The 21,450-nt window shown below is 40.4% G+C and overlaps 1 protein-coding gene across 3 annotated transcripts in view; it reads right to left on the bottom strand.

Annotated features, from left to right (window-relative positions):
* Positions 1–21,450, bottom strand: part of LOC132394514 (uncharacterized) — a 171,881-nt gene that overhangs the window by 95,487 nt on the left and 54,944 nt on the right. For 2 of the 3 annotated variants that reach the window (XM_059970780.1, XM_059970781.1), the window contains exons 2-3: positions 19,875–20,189; positions 13,388–13,678 (exon numbers count right to left, since the gene is read on the bottom strand). In XM_059970780.1, coding sequence (XP_059826763.1) covers positions 13,388–13,678; positions 19,875–20,189 — 606 coding nt within the window. Of the gene's footprint in view, positions 1–11,511; positions 12,211–13,387; positions 13,679–19,874; positions 20,190–21,450 lie in introns of those variants that run through there. The other variant, XM_059970782.1, reaches the window with a different exon arrangement.

The raw sequence follows: 21,450 nt of genomic DNA, 5'->3' as shown, positions 1-21,450 counted from the left end.
CCTGTCTGCCCAGATCAGCAAGAACACAAAGGGCTCGATGGCATGATCTGGCATCTCCTCCATCAGACAGGTCTCCTTGAGGCACAAAACATTACATTCCTTTGTTTCCTGCTGATAGCAAATTCTGGCTCTCAGTTCACCCAGCTTATTTTCCAGGGAATGAATGTTAGCTAGGAGTATGCTAGGGAGTGGCGGCCGATTAGCACGCTGTGTCAACCTCACCAAGACGCCGGCCCTTCTCCCTCACCTCCGGTGCTTCTAACGAGGTAGTGGCTGTGGATCCCATGGACCGCACAAGCAGGGGTTCCCAGTGTAGAAAAGGCAACATGTAGTGGGTAAATGCCATCTTTCCAATGTTCAGAAGAGTCAGTGTATTTATCTGATGCGACTATCAGCTGCTTGAACAAGAAATGTGCAGGAAATTGCAGAAATTTGCAGTATACTGTAAAGTTGGAATGGAGCTTGCAACCTGGCCATCATGCGCAGCACCATCTTAAAATAATCATGTAATCATACCAATTTTAAGATTGTCATGGGCAATTGCAATATCAAAGTTTCAAAGGTTCAACTGTCCAATTTAATGTCAGAGAAATGTATACAATATACATTCTGAAATGTTTTTTTCTTCACAAACATCCACAAAAACAGACTAGCGTCCCGAAGAATGAATGCTAGTTAAATGTTAGAACCCCAAAGTCCGCCCCCCATGTCCCCTCCCTCCCGCGTGCAAGCGGCAGCCAACAACAATCCCCCTCCCCCACTGGCAAAAAAAAAGTGCATCAGCACAACCACCAAACACTCAAGCATGAGCAAATCTACAGTAAAGACACAGAGGATTCTGGTCAAGATGGTGATGGTTTAGTTGCTAAAAGCAATTGCTCTGTTTTAATTCTTATCTCTGCACTCCTTCTTTCCCTTTCTTTTCACTCCAATCTGTTAAACTATTTATTCCCCCTTCTGCCTGCGAATACACCTGATTGACCATGGCTTCAAAGACCACCAAATCAGGGAAGAAAGATGTTCCTGCCACTGGCCCCTTGGGCGAAAATATTATTTTGATTTTGGAGCAGCTCCATCAGGAGATAATAGTCTTCTATCAGTTTGGTAAATTTGAAATTGGATCAAATTAAGTCCATAGACGCTTATCACGTCTCGAGTCTGCCACGGATATATTTGACTGCCATTTTAAAGAACTGGAAAGTGTTTGTTCCGATTTGACAGATCATAACAGCAAGCTATTATCCAAAGTCACTGATTTAGAAAGTCGGGGCTGACGTCAAAATCTACATACTTTCGGCTTTCCAGAGCTTATCGAACATGGATCTCCCGTCAAACTTTTCTCTATGTGAGATTTTTGGGACTGATACACTTTCAACCTCCCCTGAGATAGACAGAGCTCCATAGAACCGTAGAACATTACAGCACAGAAACAGGCCTTTTGGCCCTTCTTGGCTGTGCTGAACCATTTTTCTGCCTAGTCCGACTGACCTGCACCTGGCTCATATCCCTCCAAACCCCTCTCATCACACTTTAGGGCCAATCCCGGAGTTGGGACACAGGTTACATCCAATAATTGTTTGTTTCCATCACTACTAGACTAAAGATCTCATTAGGGAAGCCCATCGGAGAGGGAATTTGGAATATAAGAGTCAACCAATTCGTGTTGTCAAGGGCTATGCTCCCCAAGTTCTGAGTCTGTGAGCCGAGCTTAATGAAGTCATGAAAGAATTACATAATTGTGGATTCAGGCCGTCCCTTTGATTTCCAATGTACCTCCGAGTAATTCTTACCAGTGAAGGCGAAAAGTGGTTTAACTCAGCTTCAGAAGCCTAGAAATTTATCGATGACCTCCCTATGGCTTCAACTCCGTCTGGTTCGATCTGATTACTTATATTGGTGAAGTACTTTTTTTTCTCTGTGTTTTCTTCCTGACCTTTCTTTCTTAAGTCAGTAAATTTTTTTAAAGTTTCTCACGGGTCGGTTATTGGGTAAAATTTGTTTACTTGTTTTTATATTTTTCTTAAACACTAGATCAATTCTTTCTTTTGGGATTATTACCTTGAGTTAAAATTAACAAATTTTGGTGGAATGGTTTTTCTTTTTATTATGTGTAACTTTAGCCTGTAGTGCTAAAAGTTTTCTTTTTTTTAATGATGATGATGTTCAGAAACAGGAAGTGGGATTATGGGGTGATTGTTTTTTTGAAGAGCTTTCTGCTGTTTTTTGGTAGCTTTATTTTTGTAGGATATGGAGGGATGGAACTCTAACGCAAATATTATTCATAGAACCTTTAGATATTTGTATTATTCAGGACGTATTTCTGTCCTGTTTCTCTTGTTTCATACTTTTGCCCCAAAGCTGTTAACTTGAATTTCTGACAATACTTATGCCCACTATCCTCTACCTTTTTTTAAAAAAAAGGACAATGGTTAGTCTGTTGAACTTTGTAAGCTGGAATGTTAAGGGATTGAACCATCCTGTTAAAAGAAGGAAGGTATTTTCACATCTTAAACAGCTTAACACAGCAATTGTTTTTTTTTTGCAAGAAACACACATTTGTAGTTCTGATAACTCTCGTCTTATGTCAAGATGGGTGGAACAGCACCTCCATCCTACTTTTCAGGCGGAAGCTGGGGGGTTTCAATTGCTATAAATCAAGATGTTCCCTTTGAGCTTCATAACAAAGCATCTGATACAAATAGTCTATTATTATTGTCTCGGGAAAATTATACAACACACTGGTAGTCTTGACTAATTTATATGCTCCCAATTCGGATGATGCAGAGTTTTTTGATCGTTTATTCTCTTTATTGCCTGAGAGGAGTTCATATTCTCTTATATTGGGTGGTGCTTTAATTGTTGATTAGATCCAGTTTTGGATCAACCGTCCTCTATTCCTAGATTACCAAGTAAATCTGCTTTATCAATTCAGTTTTTCCTTTCTAATTATGGTATCTCCAATGTATGGCATTTTCTCCATCCAAATGTGAGAGATTATTCTTTTCTTCATATGTCCATCAGACATTCACTAGAATTGATTATTTTTTAATTAATAATCAGTTGATTTCATCTCTTTGATCTTATGATTATCGGAGTATATTGATTTCTGATCATGACCCAGTCACCCTGTCTACAACTATTCCTGGTTTCCCCCAAATGAATAAACATGGGTGTTATAATCTGACCTTGTTGTCGGATAATGATTTTGTAAAATTTAAGGAGGACCAGATAACTTCTTTTCTAAACGCTAGCACATCATCTGAAACCTCAAGTCAGGTTGTTTGGGTCACTATGAAAGGATACCTAAGGGGTCAAATAATTTCATATACTCTGAATTTGAATAGAAAGACCCATAAAGAGTGATTATGTCTGGTCAATCAAATTAAAGCAACAGTCCAACTATTTGCCCAGACTAAAAATCAGGAGCTGTATAAGAAACGTGTGGAACTTCAAACTAAATTTGACCTTATTTTGACTCACCCAATTGAACACCAATTTTTGGAAAGTAAGAGCCAATTTATATCTACAATGCTAAATCCGGTAAATTTTTAGTCAATCAACTAAGACGCTCTAAAGTTAAACAACATATTACAAAAATTCAAATGGAAAATGAGAATATTACCATAAATCATTCTGAAATTAATGACACATTCCAGTATTACTATTCTCGACTCTAGACTTCTGAAGCTCTAAATGATAATATTTCTGTTGACCATTTCTTAAATAGTTTACATATTCCTATGCTTTCCCCTGATCTTAAAGCAAAATTGAATGAACCATTATCAGTAGAGGAAATATCATCAGCTATTTCTGTACTGCAGTCTGGGAAATCTCCTGGACCTGATGGGTTCTCTGCAGAATTTTAGAAATCATTTTCCTCACTGCATTCGCCTCAACTAATGTTAGTTTTAACTGACTCATTTGAACATGGTAAATTGCCAGCATCATTTAATGAGGCATGTACCATTCTTTTAGCAAAAAAAGGCAAAGATCCAATAGAGTATTCCTCGTACAGGCCGATTTCTTTGCTAAATGTTGATGTTAAAATTTTCGCTAAAGTTTTGGTCTGTAGATTGGAGAATTAAACCCTGAATTATTTCTGAAGACCAAACTGATTTTATTAAAAATCGTTTTCCTTTTTTTTTAATATACAGTGTCTATTTAATATTTTATACTCACCTTCAGCTGGGATTCCTGAATGTGTCATTTCTCTAGATGTGGAAAAAGCATTTCATTGTGTGGGGTGGAATTATCTCTTTGTGGTTTTAGAAAAATTTGATTTTGGACAACGTTTTATTATGTGGATTAATCTGTTATATTCACACCCCACTGCTTCTTTCTTGACTAATTCTCAGCAATCCCAACCTTTCAATCTTAAATGTGGCTCCTGGCAAGGGTGCCCATTAAGTCCCTTACTTTTCAATCTGGCCACAGAGCCATTGATGATTACATTTCGTAGTTGTGCTGAGTTGATGGGGATTTGAAGGGGGTTTGTTGAGCACAAAGTCTCTCTTTATGCTGATGATCTTTTACTTTTTATATCAAACCTGACTACCTCCTTATCCCCAATGTTTTCACTCCTTAACAAATTTAGCCAGCTTTCCAGATACAAAATAATTTACATATGAGCAGATTCTTTCCAATAAATGGAGAAGCACAATTATTAGAATTTCATAACCTCCCTTTTAAAGTAGTAAATAATCAATTTGCTTACCTTGGCATTACAGTAAAAAGAAATTATAAGCATTTTTTGGAGAAAATTTCACTAATCTTTTAAATCATACAAAACAGAGTTTAGCTCAGTGGTCACCCTTATCCATGTCTCTGATAGGTCAAATTAATGTTGTTAAAATGTATATCCTTCTTAAATTTTATAGTCAGTCTGACTGCCCAATATGGGTGGCAATGGAGTTAAACTCTAATAAGAATCTCTCCATCTCCGCACTTCTGGGATCCACACTTCTTGCCATTTGCCTAAATCAATTGTTAATCCAGTTATCAGACACAATCTGAGAATATGGGGTCAGTTCAGAAAATATAATGAGCTTCATGTTTTTCTCTCTCTACTCCTATTCAACATAATCATCTTTTTCAGCCTTTTATGCAGGATTTAACATTTCTAGGTTGGCACAGAAAGGGCATTAGATGCTTTGAAGATCTTTTCATAGATAAGCACTTTGCAACTTTTAAACAACTGTCTAAAGTTTGGCCTACCTAACACACATTTCTTTAAATATCTCCAAATTAGACATTTTATCAAACCTTTAATATGAAACTTTCCTGAGACACCCAATAAAACTATTGTGGATTTATTTCTTCATATAAACCCATTGGGTAAAGGTTTAATTTCTACTATTTAAGATATGTTAGCCATGTTGAGGCAAGCCCCCTTTGACAAAATTGAAACTGCCTGGGAGCATGATTTAAGTTTTCCTTTGTCCGATGAGGTTTGGGAATTCTCAAGTCAGTTAATACAACCTGTCTATGTGCTCGCCACTGCCTTTTACAGTTCAAGGTTGTACACACGACTCATATGTCTAAAACTAAATTATAGTGGTTCTATCTTGATATTGGACCCTGTTGCAATAAGTGTAAAGGGCTTGTCTTAGCTTGGAGAAATTCTGGAGAGATTATTTTTAACTTTATCTCAAATACTTAATTGCTACTTGGAACCTAACCCTCTGATTGCTCTTTTCTGTATTCGGGAGAAGTTGACGTGCATCTTTCTCTGACTAAATGTAATACATTGTTTTTTGTATCTCTTTTGGTCAGAAGTGCAGTCCTTCTTAGGTGGAGAGATGCTGCCCCACCCACTCATATTCAATGGCTCAGAGACATTATGTCCTGTTCAGACCTTGAAAAGATTCATTATTCAGTTCTCAATTCGGACATAAATTTCCAAAAGGTGTGGGGACCTTTTCTTGAATATGTTCATAATTCCTGTTTAGAATAAGGGTGCATCCCTCCCTTTTCTTCTTTTGCATTTAATCCCATATTTCCAGCTTCTTACAGTTAAAATTTACATTTTTTTGATGTGTAAACATATTATAGTTCAGGTAGTAGGCAGTATATCTTGTTTTTATAAATACAGCTCTATGGTGATAAAAGTTCTGATTAACTTTTATTTTTCATAAGGTTGGTTTGGAGTTGGGTAGTGGGAGGGTGGGGTGGTAACTAACTTTATACGATTCTACTATGGGTGTATTTTCTTAATTGTTATGAACTGTACATTTGATATATTTGTTTTGCTCTGTCTAAACTTCTTTTTAATTGTTTTTTTGTATTGTCACATTGTAGAAACTCATAAAAAATTAATAACAAAAAAGACACAGACATGCAGTTACCCCAGACTATTTGTGTTCCAATATGTAGGTAGATTGGAAAATCAGTTTGGTGCTGGATCCCAAGAGAGTGAATTTGTAGAATGCCTCTTGAGAGCAGCTTGTGTTTGATCCTAGATGGGGAAAGGTATGAACCTGATTTTATTAGGGAGCCTAAGTTCAAGGAACCATAGGGAAACAGTGAAGATGATATGACAAAATTCAACCTGCTATCTAAAAGGAAAACAAATCAATATTTCAGTGGAGCAAAGAGAATTGCAGAGGCATGAAAGAGGAGCTGGACAAAGTTGATTGGAAGGGGACACTATCTCAGATGATGGCAAAACAGCAATGGCTGGTGTTTCTGCGGGTAACTTGGATGGTGCAGGATAGATACTTCCCAAAGATGAAGAAGCATTCTAAAGGGAGGATAAGGCCACCACAGAATAAAAGCAAAAGTGAGGGAAATAATATTGCAAAAATTAATGGAAAGTTAGAGGCCTGGGAAGCTTTAAAAACAACAACAGAAGACAACTAAAAAGAACAGATGAAAGATGAAGGTAAGCTAGCCAAAATATCAAAAAAGAAACCAAAGTTTTTGTCAAGCATAAAAGAGTAAATGAGAAGTGAGAGTCATTATTGGTTTGCTGGAAAGTGATGCTAGAGAGGGAATAAAAGGGGACAAAAATGGCGGATGAACTTATAAGTATTCACTGTGGAAGACACTAGCAGTATGCCAGAATTTAGGGAGTGTTAGGGAGCAGAAGTGAGTGTGGTATGTGGGAAGCTGAAATGTCTTGTTTGATAAGTCACCTGGACCAGATGGATTTTACCCCTGAGTTCTGAAAGAGGTAATTGAAGAGATTATGGAGGTATTGGTATTGCTTCTTCAAGAATCACTAGATTCGGACTTCCAGGTTGAGCATTGAGTGAGTATGTGAATGTGAGTGTGGCTCCTGAATTTTATTGATAATCTACCTGTTTATCTTTGCTGTATGCTCGAGATAACTCAATATTTAACTTTGTGAACAAACTGGGATGTTTCTGGACACTGAAATGACAAATAAAATGCACCTTTGAAGCAAAACTGGGGGAAAAGATAGTGAAGCCTCGAGGAAGAAAGCTGATGTTACAGTAATGGCACCGTTACATGCTCCTGGACTTGGAGAGGCTTCATTTAGTACTTCTTACTGACATAACGCAGGCGGTGCATTCTGCCCTAAGAAGAGAACTTGAAGATGCTTTGTCACCAGTGAATGCTACCATGGAACAAATTATGTCTTATTATGAGTCATACGACAAACGCATTCGTGAGGTTAAAGATGGCCTGAATGATTATAGTGACCGACTGGCGAGCGCCAAAGCTGCCATTGCAGTGGTGCAGAGTGAAAACACATTTTTGAAAGGGAAGCTAAATGACCTCGAAAATCGACCGTGGAGATCCAATATGAGAGTGGTCAGCGTTCCTGAAAACTTAAGATGAGTTTTGTTGATGAAGTGCTGGGGACAAATTTCTTCCCAAGGCCTCTCGTACTTTCGCGTGCTCACCGAGTCGGGCCTAAACCATCTGGTGTGTCTGAAACCAAGCAAACGAGACCAAGAATGATCCTTGTTCTCTTTCACTTCTTTCAAGGTAAGCAACGTATCATCAATAGATGAAAGCAGGAGCTATATTTCCACAGGCATCGGGATTTTTTCATTAAGATTTTAGCACAGAGCTGGGGAAAAAACGAGCAGTTTTTAAGGAGCTGAAATCCCTGCTTTACGGGAAAGGGGTCAGTTTCAGCCTCTTGTATCCTGCCAGGCTCCATGTCATGTATGCAGGTAAAAAGCATTATTTCGATACACCAGAGACAGCCAGAGTTTTACTATTCACGCTGGGGAGAACAAGAACGAGAAGAGCAATGACTTTTTTTTAGGTTAAACATGCAGCATTGAAGGGACCTCTTGCCGAGGCAAACTGTTAATTTTCACAATTCACTTCTTTGTTCATTTTTTCCAGTTTAGTTTGTGGAACGTGATCAGGTTGAACTGCTATGCAGTGGAATCTGATTAACAAAAACTTTCAACGAGCAAAATATAAATATTTGGGATTTGTATCTCTACCATTTAGTTTCCTAGTTTTTTTTTGGTTTTAAAATGCTTTGCTTGATCTGTGTTATCTTTAGCCTATATATATTAAAGGTAGAATAAGTGATGGTATAAATTTTAAGGAGGGGAGCCACCCTAGATTAGATTGAAAGTTTGGTTGACTGCAGAACGCTGTGGAAATTTTTTGTTTGGTAATGCCTGCAATCATCCTCATTTGGGGAGGTAGATCTAGGTTTCAGGGATTAATTGGGTCTTTTTTTTTGTTTTTGTAAAGGGGTGGGGGGAGTGTTTTGGGGGGATTACCATGGCATCTTATTCTTTTGTGTGTTATGGATTGGCCAGACTTTCTTTTCATTGTGCGTTACTGTGTGCAACTTGTGCCCTCGCACCGTTTTGGACTGTGGGCCCTGTGTGTCTTTTGACATGAGTGCTGTTGATGGAGGCCACTCTGTGAGGTTTATTTCTTGGAATGTAAAGGGGCTCAATGGTCCTATTAAAAGAGCTAAAGTTTTCTCTCATCTGAAACAATTAAAAGCAGATATACTATTTCTACAAGAAACACATTTAAGAGTGGAAGACCATAATAGACTCTGTAAAGCATGGATTAGTCAGGTTTTTCATTCCAGATTTAATAGTAGGTCTGGAGGGGTGGAAAATATTAATTGCCAAAAGAATGCAGTTTACACCATCTGATGTAATCAGTGACCCTAATGGTGGCTTTATTATAGTCTCCAGATCTCTCTTTCAGATACCTGTCATTTTGGTAAATGTTTATGCCCCTAATTGGGACAACGTCCACTTCGCAAATAAGGTTTTGTCATTAATACCTAACCTGAATACATACCAGCTAATCTTTTCAAGAGATTTGAACTGTGCTATTGACCCACTGCTTGATACGTCTAGCTCTAGGGGAACATCTTCTGGTATGGCAAAGGCCTTCTCGATGTTTATACAACAAAATAATAATTTCATCAAAAAATAAAGATTTTCAAATCCATCAGTTAGGCAATTATCTTTCTTTTCTCATGTTCACCACTCCTATTCCAGGCTGGACTATTTCTTTATAGATAGCTCCTTGATACCAATGATTAGACAAATTGAGTACACAGCTATGGTTAGACCTGATCACTCGCCCAAGAAACTAGACCTATATTTTCCTTTAAACATTAGAGAATGGCCTCTGTGGAGACTTAATCCCCTTTTGCTTTTCAATGAGAAATTTTGCGGTTATATATCAGCTAACATTGACATATTCTTCGAGACTTACAAAACTGAGTCAGTATCGTACTCTTTACTTTGGGAAACTTTAAAAGCTTACTTGAGGGGTCAAATAATATCTTCTACTTCACATGCCAATGAAGAGTGTAGGAAGGAAATGTAAGTGTTATTACAATCTATTTTGGACCTGGATAAGCCATTAAAATCCTCTCAATTCACATCTAACCTGGTTGTGCTCTTCACCCTCAAAATTTTTAATCAATTTTCCTGCCACTATAAGTTCACATCAGCTTCACTTTTGGGTCCCATTCATAGAAGCCATCTATTTCTTCCCTCCACACTCGATTCAGGTTTTAGACAATGGGGTTTGAACAGTCTAATGTGCATTAAGGATTTGTACACTGATAACATATTTGATAGTTTTGATAACCTGTGCAGTAAATATGGCCTTCTGCATAATCATTTTTTAAAATACCTGCAGATTTGCCACATTGTCAAGGAAAAAATTTCCCTCTTTGCCTGATCTACCACCTGCTACGTTGTGGGAAAAACTCACTCTTATCTTTAATAATAAAGGGCTGATCTCTGTACTATACTCTCAGCTGATGTCTTTGGGAGTTCAAGATCTATACAAAACTAGGACTAGGTGGGAGGATGACCTTGGTATGGATCTGGCAGAGGAATATTGGGCAAAAGCTTTGAATAGGGTTCATTCCTCATTATCATATGCTAGATTGGGGCTCATACAATTTAAAGGTTTACACAGAGTACATTTAAGTAAAGCCAGGCTTGCTGACATCTATCCCGGGACAGACGCTGGCTGTGATGGGTGTTCCTTCTTTCCGGCTGGTTTAGTGCATGCATTTTGGACTTGCCCTCAGCTTGATGGCTATTGGGCACTGATTTTTAAAATTATCGGTGAGGTTTTGGGGGTGACACTGAGACCTTGCCGGTTTATGGCTGTATTTGGTGTGGCAGATGATGTTTTGGGTTTAAGTGCAAACCAGTCAAATATCATTGCATTTACATCGCTATTGGCTCGCAGGAGAATCTTGCTGGTCTGGAAATCTGCCATTTCCCCATCTGCTGCTGCTTGGGTAGAGGACATAATGTTTTTTTCTGAAATTAGAAAAGATTAAATTCACTTTGACGGGGTCTGTGAAAAAGTTCTATTCGAAATGGGGACCTTTCTTGTCATATTTTGGGAGTCTTAAGGAATTACATATTAGTTGAGGGCATTTGATTGTACTTGGGAAGTTGCCTGTCTTTTAACATGCATATGGTTTGCCTCACAGGGTGGTTGATGAATTACAATATGAGTGTATTTTGGATCATCTGACATGTTGTGGATGTATGTGGGCCTCTGTCTTGAAGGAATGTGGGGATATGGCTGTGAAATGCCCATACTTGTACTTGTGAATTGTTATATTGTAAATATATTAGCTGCCATGGTATGTTCGGGGAGGGCAGGTGAGGGGAGGTTTGTTTAGAGGTAAGATATAAAAGCAAAATGGAGGAAAATGTGATCAATTATGTATTCTATATTGTGTCATTCCTCCAATAAAAATATATTTTAAAAAAGAGAATCACTGGATCCTGGAATAGTTCTGGTGGAGTGGAAAATTGCAAATGTCACTCCACTTTTTATGAACAAAGGGAGAGAGAAGGAAATTATATGCCAGTTAGCCTGACCTCAGAGGTTGGGAAGATGTTGTAGTCCATTACTAAGAATGACTTTTCAGCTTACTTGGAGGCACATGATAAAGTCGGCCAAAATCAGCATTGTTCCCTTAAGGGGAAAACTTGCCTCACAAATCTGTTGGAATTCTTTGAGAAAATAACAGGCAAGATAGACAAAGGAGAATCAGTGAATGTTGCTTACCTGGATTTTCAGAAGGCCTTTGACAAAGGTATTCAGGAGGCTGCTGAACAAAATAAGAGCCCATGGTATTACAAGAAAGATGCTAGAAGATGGATAGAAGATTGACTGATTGGCATGATGGAAAAAGCTGGATAAAGGCCTATTCTGGATGGCTGCCAGGGACAAATGGTGTTCCATAGAGGCTGATATCAGGAGCTCTTCTTTTCATGTTTTATGTCAACAATTTGGATGATGAAATTGATGGCCTTGTGGCCAAGTTTGCTCACAACACAAAGATAGGTAGAGGGGCTGGTGGTGTTGCATCAGCAAGGGGTTTGCTTAAGGACTTGGACTGATTGGGAGAATGGGCAAAGGGGCAGATGGAATTTAATGCAGGGAAGTGCGTGGTCATGCATTTTTATAGAAGGAATAAAGGTGTAAACTATTTTCTAAATGTTGAGAAAATTCAAAAATCAGAGGTGTAAAGGGACTTGGAAGTCCTTGTGCAGGATTCCCTAAATGATATCTTGCAGGTTGAGTTGGTGGTAAGGAAGGCAAGTGCAATGTTAGCATTTATTTCAAGAGGACTAGAATACAAGAGCAAGGATGTGATGCTGAGGCTTTGCAAGGTATTGGTCAGAATACACTTGAGTATTGTGAGCAGTTTTGGGCCTTTATCTAATAAACAATATGCTGGCGTTGACCAGAGGGACTAGAGGAGGTTCACGAAAATGATTCCAGGAATGAACAAGTTAATATATGAGATGCATTTGATGGTTCTGGGCCTGTACTCACTGGAGCTTAGAAGAATGAGGGGGTCCTCACTGAAACCTCTAGTATATTGAAAGGACTATATAGAGTGGATGTACAGAGGATGTTTCCTATATAGGGTGGATCTAGGACCAGAGGGCACAGCCTCAGAATATAGATGTCCATTTAGAACAGAAAAAAAGGAATTTCTTTACTCAGAGGGTGGTGAATCTGTAGACTTCATTGCCAAAGACAGCTGTGTAGACCAACTTGCTGAGTATATTTAAAGCAGTGGTTGACAGGTTCTTAGTCCCGCTTGGTGGTGCAATAATATCAGCGCCGGACTCCAGAGTGAAGGTTCCCAAGTTCGAATCCAAAGTTGGGTTGAGCATTGAGCTAGCAACTCGGCCTTGTTAAAACAAGAATAGCTTGCTACGGAAACCCCGATAACTCCACTGCCAAGTTAAGGGCTATTCTCCTTCTTCTTCTTTGACAGGATCTTGGTTACTCAAAGTGTTAATGGTTACAGGGAGAAAGAAGTAGTATGGCTTGAGAGAGATAATAAATCAGCCATGATACAATGAAGATTCGATGGGCCGAGTGGCCTAAGTCTACTCCTATGCCTTTGGATCTTATTTTGCTGCAATCAAATCCTGTTTGAGGAGTGACTTGGATTCGCTCCAATTTGCCTGCCATCACAGCAGGTCAATTGCAGATTCCATTTCATTGGCTCCTTACTCCACCCTGGAACATCTGGACATTAAAGATAGATACATCAGGATGCTCTTCATTGACTACAGCTCAGTATTGTACACCATCATCCCTTCAAAGCTAATCAATAAGCCAAGACCTGGGCCTGAAGACCTCCTTGTGCAGCTGAATTTGCTCACCTGCAGAACCCAGTTATTCAGGTTTTTCTTTTAATTTATTCATTTACGGGATGTGGGCATTGCAGGCTAAGCCAACATTTATTGCCCATCTCTAGTTGTCCTTGAGAAGTTGGTGATGAGCTGCCTTCTTGAACTGCTGCAGTCCCTTGGGTGTAGGGTTAGATTTATCTTGGAATAGGTTAAAAGGTCAACATAACATTGTGGGCCAAATGGCCTGAACTGTGTTGTACTGTTCTATGAAACATAAAGCTACCTACCAAAGTGGCGCTGTTCTGTTCTCCTCAGCATTTGTCCATCCACAAAGAAGGTGTCATCTTCTTGGTCACCATGTTCTGCTCCATTCACAGTCAGAGCACCATTAGAAGTATTAAAGTGCAGACGAAACTTGAACTGGTCTCTCAGTTCCACTAAGCTGTGACCTGGGACATGACGCAAAATGTCCCTGCTGCTGAAGTTCCGAACTATTTCACTCTTGCTGGGATCAACTTTGAGTTCAGGATCCAGTAAAACTGATGAGCTAAGGAGACCAACCTCTTCTTTAACATTATCTGTTAATAAAAATAACCGTACATTCAACATTTAAAATAATTTAAAATGTGGTGTATGTGAAGTGCTTAAACAGAGAACCACAGCAAATGAAAATATACTACATAACAGATATTGTGCCACTCTTTACTGGAGTTACAGGAACTTGTCTTTTGGACTAGATTGTTGTGAAAATTCTTACTGGCCCAGCCTTCCACCTCAAACCCCTCATCAACTTTGGCTGATCCAAGACTCTCACACTATACCTGTTCAAGCCAGATCCCAGTGCTTCTGATCTACACTGGCTCCAAAACTGGCAATTTACTGACTTCAAAGTTCTCAATTTTACATCTTCCAGAAAGTTCAATTTCTGAATCTTCACATTACTCTGGGGTTCATTCATCCCTTTTTCTGGACATCCCTCAGATTCAACACCCTCAGCTTCTGACCTCTAGAACAACCCCATTTTTCTATTTCCTGCCATTGTAACCTGCACCGTCAAGCTCTGGAATTCTCTCCCTGAACTCCACTGTAATATTCCTATAAACAATTTAAACCTTATTCATTAAAATATATATTTACAAGAAAAAAAATGTACAATGCCTTTTCATTCTCTACATTTATTGTCAATGCTTTCCATACTGGCGATCAACTAGAGCTCAAGAACTGAAACAACAATCTGTGCAAAGGTATCAAGGCTGTAAAACAACAACATAGGGGCAAGATTGAGTTAAGATTCACAATGAAGAACACATGTGACTTGTGGGGAGGGCTGCATACCATCGCAGACTTCAAAGACAAACTTTGCGGTGCCGCCAACATCATGGCCTCTCTCCCAGTTGAGCTCCATCGATTTTATGCTCAGTTCAATGTCGCTAACTCTGAGCCTCGGAGGAAAGCCACCACTACAACTTGCAACCTGGTTGTCTCTGAGGCTGAGGTGTGCAGATTTTTTCCAATGAGTGGACAGTCGTAAGGCTGATGGAACAGATGGCATCCCAGGGTGAGTACTTAGGATGTGCACAGCACAAGTGCATTTACTGACATTTTTAATCTCTCCCTCTCCCAGTGCAGAGGGCCCTCCTGCTTCAAATTATCCAGCACAGTCCCTGTACCAAAAAAGACCAAGGTAACATGCCTGAATGACTGGAGTCCTGTCCACTCATCAATAATAAGCAAATGCTTTGAGAGGCTGGTCAAGGATTACATCTGCAGATTGCTGCCACCCAAACTGGACCCCTTACTATTCGCTTACTGATACAACCTATCGACAGGTGATGCAATAGCCACTGATCTACATATCATCCTTACACATCTGGAGAAGAAGGATGCTCATGTGAGAATGCTGTTCTTGGATTACAGTTCAGCATTCAACATCATAGTTCCATTCAGGCTCAACTAGAAGCTCAGAGACCTTGGCCTTGACTCTGCCTTGTGCAGCTGGATCCTGCCCTTCCTGTCAGATTGCCAACAGGTTGTAAGAGTGGGCCCCCTCACCTCCAACCCTCTGGCTCTCAATACAGGAGCCCTTCAGGGCTGTGTACTGAGTCCCTCCTTTTCTCCCTGTATACCCATGACTGTGTCACCACCCACGGCTCTAATCTGCTAATTCAATTTGCCAACGACACTACATTAATTGGCCTTATTTCAAACAATAACAATGTGGCCTACAGGGAAGAAGTCATCTCTCTGACACAATGATGTCAAGAAAACAACCTCTCCCTCAATGACGCAAAAACAAAGGAGCTGGTTGTGGATTACAGGAGGAATAGAGACGGGCTAACTCCTATCGACGTCAATGGATCTGGGGTTGAGATGATAAACAGCTACTTTTGGGCAAACCAAAGAGTGCCTTTCACTGAGTTGATGATCTGCCAGCAGCACGTGATGTTTGTCTCCGTGTGTGTCACTTGGATGAGCCTGTAGATCCATCACACATCTAATCAGGATGAAGCACAACACAGGCCCTTTCATCTTTCTCCACATCCGCTTCACAAACTCACAGTCCACAAAGAGGTGAGCAACAGTCTGTTCCCCACAACACTCATTCCACAGTCAGAGGGTTGTGGGCCTGATGCTCTGTGTAAGCAGGAAGGATCTGACTGCGAGGGCCTCTCTCACCATCAACCAAACAAGGTGTGGGTGGCTGTAGGTTAGGTCTGGCAATAAGGCATTCTACCAGAAGGTCTGGACAGTCTGCTCTGGAAACAATGTCACTGTGTCCATCAAGTCCCTCTCCTGCTGTGACTGCAGTATGTTCTGGGCTGTCCACTGGCTGATGGTATTGTTGACCCAGAAGAACTTTTCCATGATGGATAGATAGTGCAGCATTGACCAGCTGACTGGTACATCACAGCCAAAGGGGCCAAACCCATCCTTAGCAACAACAGCAACAGCAGAACCTCAGCACATAGTTGTACCTAGTGCCCACGTTTTTGGGTTCCACACACAGCCTGATGCAGCCACACATGAAGGTGGTCATCAGGGTAAGTGTGACAATGGATACTTTTTTTTATTTCCATTATCCAGGGATATGTACACTGTGATCTGTCTGACTCACTCTATGTTGGATCCCCAGGTAAATCTGGAAGCAGTTCAGGTGATTCCTAAGCTGGAGGAGCAGGAGATGGGCAACACTTTCACCAAGTACTGTAGCCCTGAGAGCATCTTCTCACCTTCTCACTCCACTCCAGACAATTCTTCAAAGTGCAAAGTAAATTCATTATCAAAGTACAAGTATGCAACTACAAAGTACATGTAACACTAAGATTCTTTGTTAGCAATACAAGAAACACATCAGAATCAAAGAATGATTTCCCCATCCAGTGTGCAAATGACAACAAACTGCAAATACAAAACAAAAAATAAGAAATAATAATAGTAATAAACAAGCAATAAATAAGGAGAACATGAGATGAACAGTCTTTGAAACCGAGTCTGTTGGTTGTGGGAACATTTCAATGATGGGGCAAGTGAAGTTGAGTGAAGTTATCCCCTTCGGTTCAAGAGCCTGATTGGTTGAGAGGTAATAACTGTTCCTAAACCTGGTGATGTGAATCCTGAGGCTCCTGTAATTGTTCCGGATGACAACAGTGAGCAGAGGGCACAACCTGGGTGGTGGGCATCCCTGATGATGAATGCTAATTTCCTGTAACAGCACTCTGTGTAGATGTGCTCATTGATTGGGAAGGCTTTCCTTGATGATGGACTGGACCATATCCGATACACTTTGCAGAATTTTCCATTCAATGGCATAGGTGTTTCCATACCAGGCTGTGACACAAACAGTCAATATACTCTCCATCACTCATCCATAGAGGTTTGTCAGAGTTTTTGATGTCATGCCAAATCTTTGCTGGCTCCTAAAGAAGTTGAGGTTGATTTATCACCACAATTTATTCAGCCTATGACAGTGATGTTGTCAGCAAACTTGAAACTGACATTGGAGCTGTGCGTAGCCACATAGTCATCAGTGTAAAGCGAATAGAGCAGGGGACGAAGCACACAAATCCTGTGGTGCTCCTGTGCTGATGGAGATTGTGGAGGAGATCTTCCAGCCAGGTACAGTGCAGCACAGGTTTGGTCAGTATTCTCTATTGAGTTTGTCTTCCTGAAGTCCACAATCAATTCCTTAGCCTTACTTATGTTGAGTGTAAGGTTGTTGTTGTCACATCATTCAGGCAGCTGATCTACCTCACTCTTATATGCCCCCTTATCACCAACAGTGGGCTCAGCATTCATCCCAGATGTGTTCCAGTGTTGACTGTCAGCAAGGTGGAGATGCTATTTCTGATCCGCTCTGACTAGTCTCCCAGTGAGGAAGTCAAGAAGGGAGGTCCATATAACCATATAACAATCACAGCACGGAAACAGGCCATCTCGGCCCTCTTAATCTCACCTAGTCCCACCTACCCGCACTCAGCCCATAACTCTCCACTCCATATACCTGTCCATATACCTATCCAATTTTACCTTAAGTGACACAACTGAACTGGCCTCTACTACTTCTACAGGAAGCTCATTCCACACAGCTATCACTCTCTGAATAAAGAAATACCCCCTCGTGTTTCCCTTAAACTTCTGCCCCCTAACTTTCAAATCATGTCCCCTTGTTTGAATCTCCCCTACTCTCAATGGAAACAGCCTATTCACGTCAACTTTATCTATCCCTCTCAAAATTTTAAATACCTCGATCAAATCCCCCCTCAACCTTCTACGCTCCAATGAATAGAGACCTAACTTGTTCAACCTTTCTCTGTAACTTAAGTGCTGAAACCCAGGTAACATCCTAGTAAATCGTCTCTGCACTCTCTCTAATTTATTGATATCTTTCCTATAATTCGGTGACCAGAACTGTACAAAATATTCCAAATTTGGCCTTACCAATTTTAACATTACATCCCAACTTCTGTACTCAATGCTTTGATTTATAAAGGCCAGCGTTCCAAAAGCCTTCTTCACCACCCTATCTACATGAGACTCCACCTTCAGGGAACTATGCACTGTTATTCCTAGATTTCTCTGTTCCACTGCATTCCTCAACGCCCTACCATTTACCCTGTATGTTCTATTTGGATTATTCCTGCCAAAATGTAGAACCTCACACTTCTCAGCATTAAACTCCATCTGCCAACATTCAGCTCATTCTTCTAACCAGCATAAATCTCCCTGCAAGCTTTGAAAACCCACCTCATTATCCACAACACCTCCTACCTTAGTATCATCGGCATACTTACTAATCCAATTTACCACCCCATCATCCAGATCATTTATGTATATTACAAACAACATTGGGCCCAAAACAGATCCCTGAGGCACCCCGCTAGTCACCGGCCTCCATCCCGATAAACAATTATCCACCACTACTCTCTGGCATCTCCCATCTAGCCACTGCTGATTCCATTTTATTACTCCAGTATTAATACCTAATGACTGAACCTTCTTAACTAACCTTCCATGTGGAACTTTGTCAAAGGCTTTGCTGAAGTCCATATAGACTACATCCCCTGCCTTACCCTCGTCAACATTCCTCGTAACTTCTTCAAAAAATTCAATAAGGATTGTCAAACATGACCTTCCACGCACAAATCCATGCTGGCTACTCCTAATCAGATCCTGTCTATCCAAATAATTATTAATACTATCTCTAAGAATACTTTCCATTAATTTACCCACCACTGATGTCAAACTGACAGGTCTATAATTGCTAGGCTTACTTCTAGAACCCTTTTTAAACAATGCAACAACATGAGCAATACGCCAATCCTCCGGCACAATCCCCGTTTCTAATGACATCTTAAAGATCTCCGTCAGAGCTCCTGCTATCTCTACACAAACTCCACTCAAGGTCCTGGGGAATATCCTGTCAGGACCTGGAGATTTATCCACTTTTAAATTTCTTAAAAGCGCCAGTACTTCCACCTCTTTAATTGTCATAGGTTCCATAACTTCCTTACTTGTTTCCCACACCTTACACAATTCAATATCCAGAGGCCCAAGTTTTGAAGCTTTTGGGTCACTCTGATTCAGCCTCAGGGGAAGAAAACACACCAAGGTTCATGCTGACTGGTGGTCATTTAAATCCTCAGGGTGTGATCAGGGAAGTCGTTAAGTGGACATTGTCTACATTAGCACAATGTCAACGTGTATTCCTGTCACAATTGGACAGGTCTGTTTCATCAGAATTCGAATCAGGTTTATCACCAACATGCAATGTGAAATTTGTTAACTTAGCAGCAGCAGTTCAGTGCAATACATAGTTAATATTCCGGCCAGTTCTGTATTCAGAGAGCCATCCTTCAGCACTTTCACAAAAGAGATGTATTTTGGGTGTTTGGAGTTTGTGCTCTGAAGCTTTCAAAAGGATTCTACTAGCTGGGATGTATGACTATTGTAAATATGTAAATATACAAATATTCAAAATGTTAGAGGTTGGTAGGTAATTATAGTGACTGAAATTGTGTTTATTCGTTTATCACTTTATTTGTGTTTAAAAAATGTAAGACTGTGTGTAATGAGAGGAGAATCAGATTCTGCAGAAATTCTGCTGTTTTTATATCACCAGCTTCAATGTCTCTCCAATGACTCAGTTGATGAGTCACAGCAGAGGTTCTCCTGCTTAGACTTTGATGGAAATAAAAATCACAGATTATAGTTTCTATAGCAGATTCTGCCATTAATAAATCACACAGTACATCACAAATATCTGAAACTTCTTACCAATGACAAGCAACTCCATTATTTTCAACTCTTTCCCATCAACAGTGAAGGTGTAATCTCCTTGGTCACTGGCATTTAATCTGCTTATCGTCAGTGCACCACTCAAAGCGTTGAATTGTAAACGGTCCTTGAACTGTTCACTTGGTTCCGATGTGGCGACACCTGGGATGTGATCCAAAATAACATCATGGCTTTTGTTGCTGCCTTTGAAAGTCCAAAGGATTTCACTCTTGCTGGAACCAACGGTGATTTCAGGATCCAGTAAAACTGATGAACCAAGGACACCAACTAAGGGAAGCTGAACTTCCCTTTCAGCTGATTAGAATAAAAGGAAAATATAATTATTTAAACTGTAGAACAGGTGAGAGTGAGACAACTACAGCACAGGAGTGATATTACATGAACAGATGTTATTGGACATTTTACTGCAGTTTCAGGACCAAGCTGTGTAGGGCGACTTGATCTGTAGCCTTGGTCACCTGGACAATACTAATACTTACGTCAGGATGTTGTTTATTGGCCTCAGCTCAGTGTTTAATACAATCATTCCCACAGTTCTGATTGGAAGCATTACAACCTTGCTTTTATATTCTAGTCCTCTCAAAATGAATGCTAACATCACATTTGCCTTCCTCACCACAGACTCAACCTGCAAATTAAGCTTTATGGAATCCTGCACAAGGTCTCTCAAATCCCTGTAGTGCCTCAGTTTTTTTGCATTTTATCTCTGTTTAGAAAATTGTCCATCCTTTTATTTCTTTACCAAAGAGCATGACCAAACACTTCCTGACACCACATTCCATCTGCCATTTCTTTGCCCATTTCCTGAACCTGTCTAAGTCCTTCTGTAGCCTCCCCATTTCCTCAAAAAATTGCCTGCCCTCCACATCTACAGATGCGCCAGGCTGTCCGCACCAATCACTCTGGCGATTGAGAGGAGTACAGTTCCCATACCAGGCAGTGATGTAGCCAGTCAGGATGCTCTCAATTGTGCCCCTGTAGAAAGTTCTTAGGTTTTTGAGATCCATACCAAACTTCTTCAACCATGGATTGAAGAAAGATGAGGAGGAATTTCTTTACCCAGAGCGTGGTGAATCCATGGAATTATTTGCCACAAGATGCAGGGAAAAAAAATGTTAGTTTGCCTCCCAGGTGCCAGGGTCCGGATGTTTCTGATCGCATCCATGATATCCTGAAGTGAGAAGGTGAACAGTCAGAGGTTGTGGTACAGATTTGTATCAACGACATAGGTAGGAAAAGGGAGGAGGTCCTGAATACAGACGACAGGGATTTAAGAAAGAAGCTGAAAAGCAGGACCACAAGGGTAGTAATCTCAGGATTACTGCCTGTGCCACGCAACAGTGAGTATAGTAACAGATTGAGGTGGAGATTGAGGCTGAGGGATTGGAGCAGGCTACAGGGATTCAGATTTCTGGATCATTGGGACCTCTTTTGGGGCAGGTGTGACCTGTACAAAAGGATGGGTTGCACTTGAATCTGAAGGAGATCAATATCCTGGCTGGGAGGTTTGCTAAGGCTATTGGGGAGAGTTTAAGCTAGAATTGCTGGGGGGTGG

Source organism: Hypanus sabinus, chromosome 5 (assembly GCF_030144855.1).
Source record: "Hypanus sabinus isolate sHypSab1 chromosome 5, sHypSab1.hap1, whole genome shotgun sequence".
NCBI lineage: Eukaryota > Metazoa > Chordata > Chondrichthyes > Myliobatiformes > Dasyatidae > Hypanus > Hypanus sabinus.
This window is presented reverse-complemented; position numbering and strand designations above follow the sequence as displayed.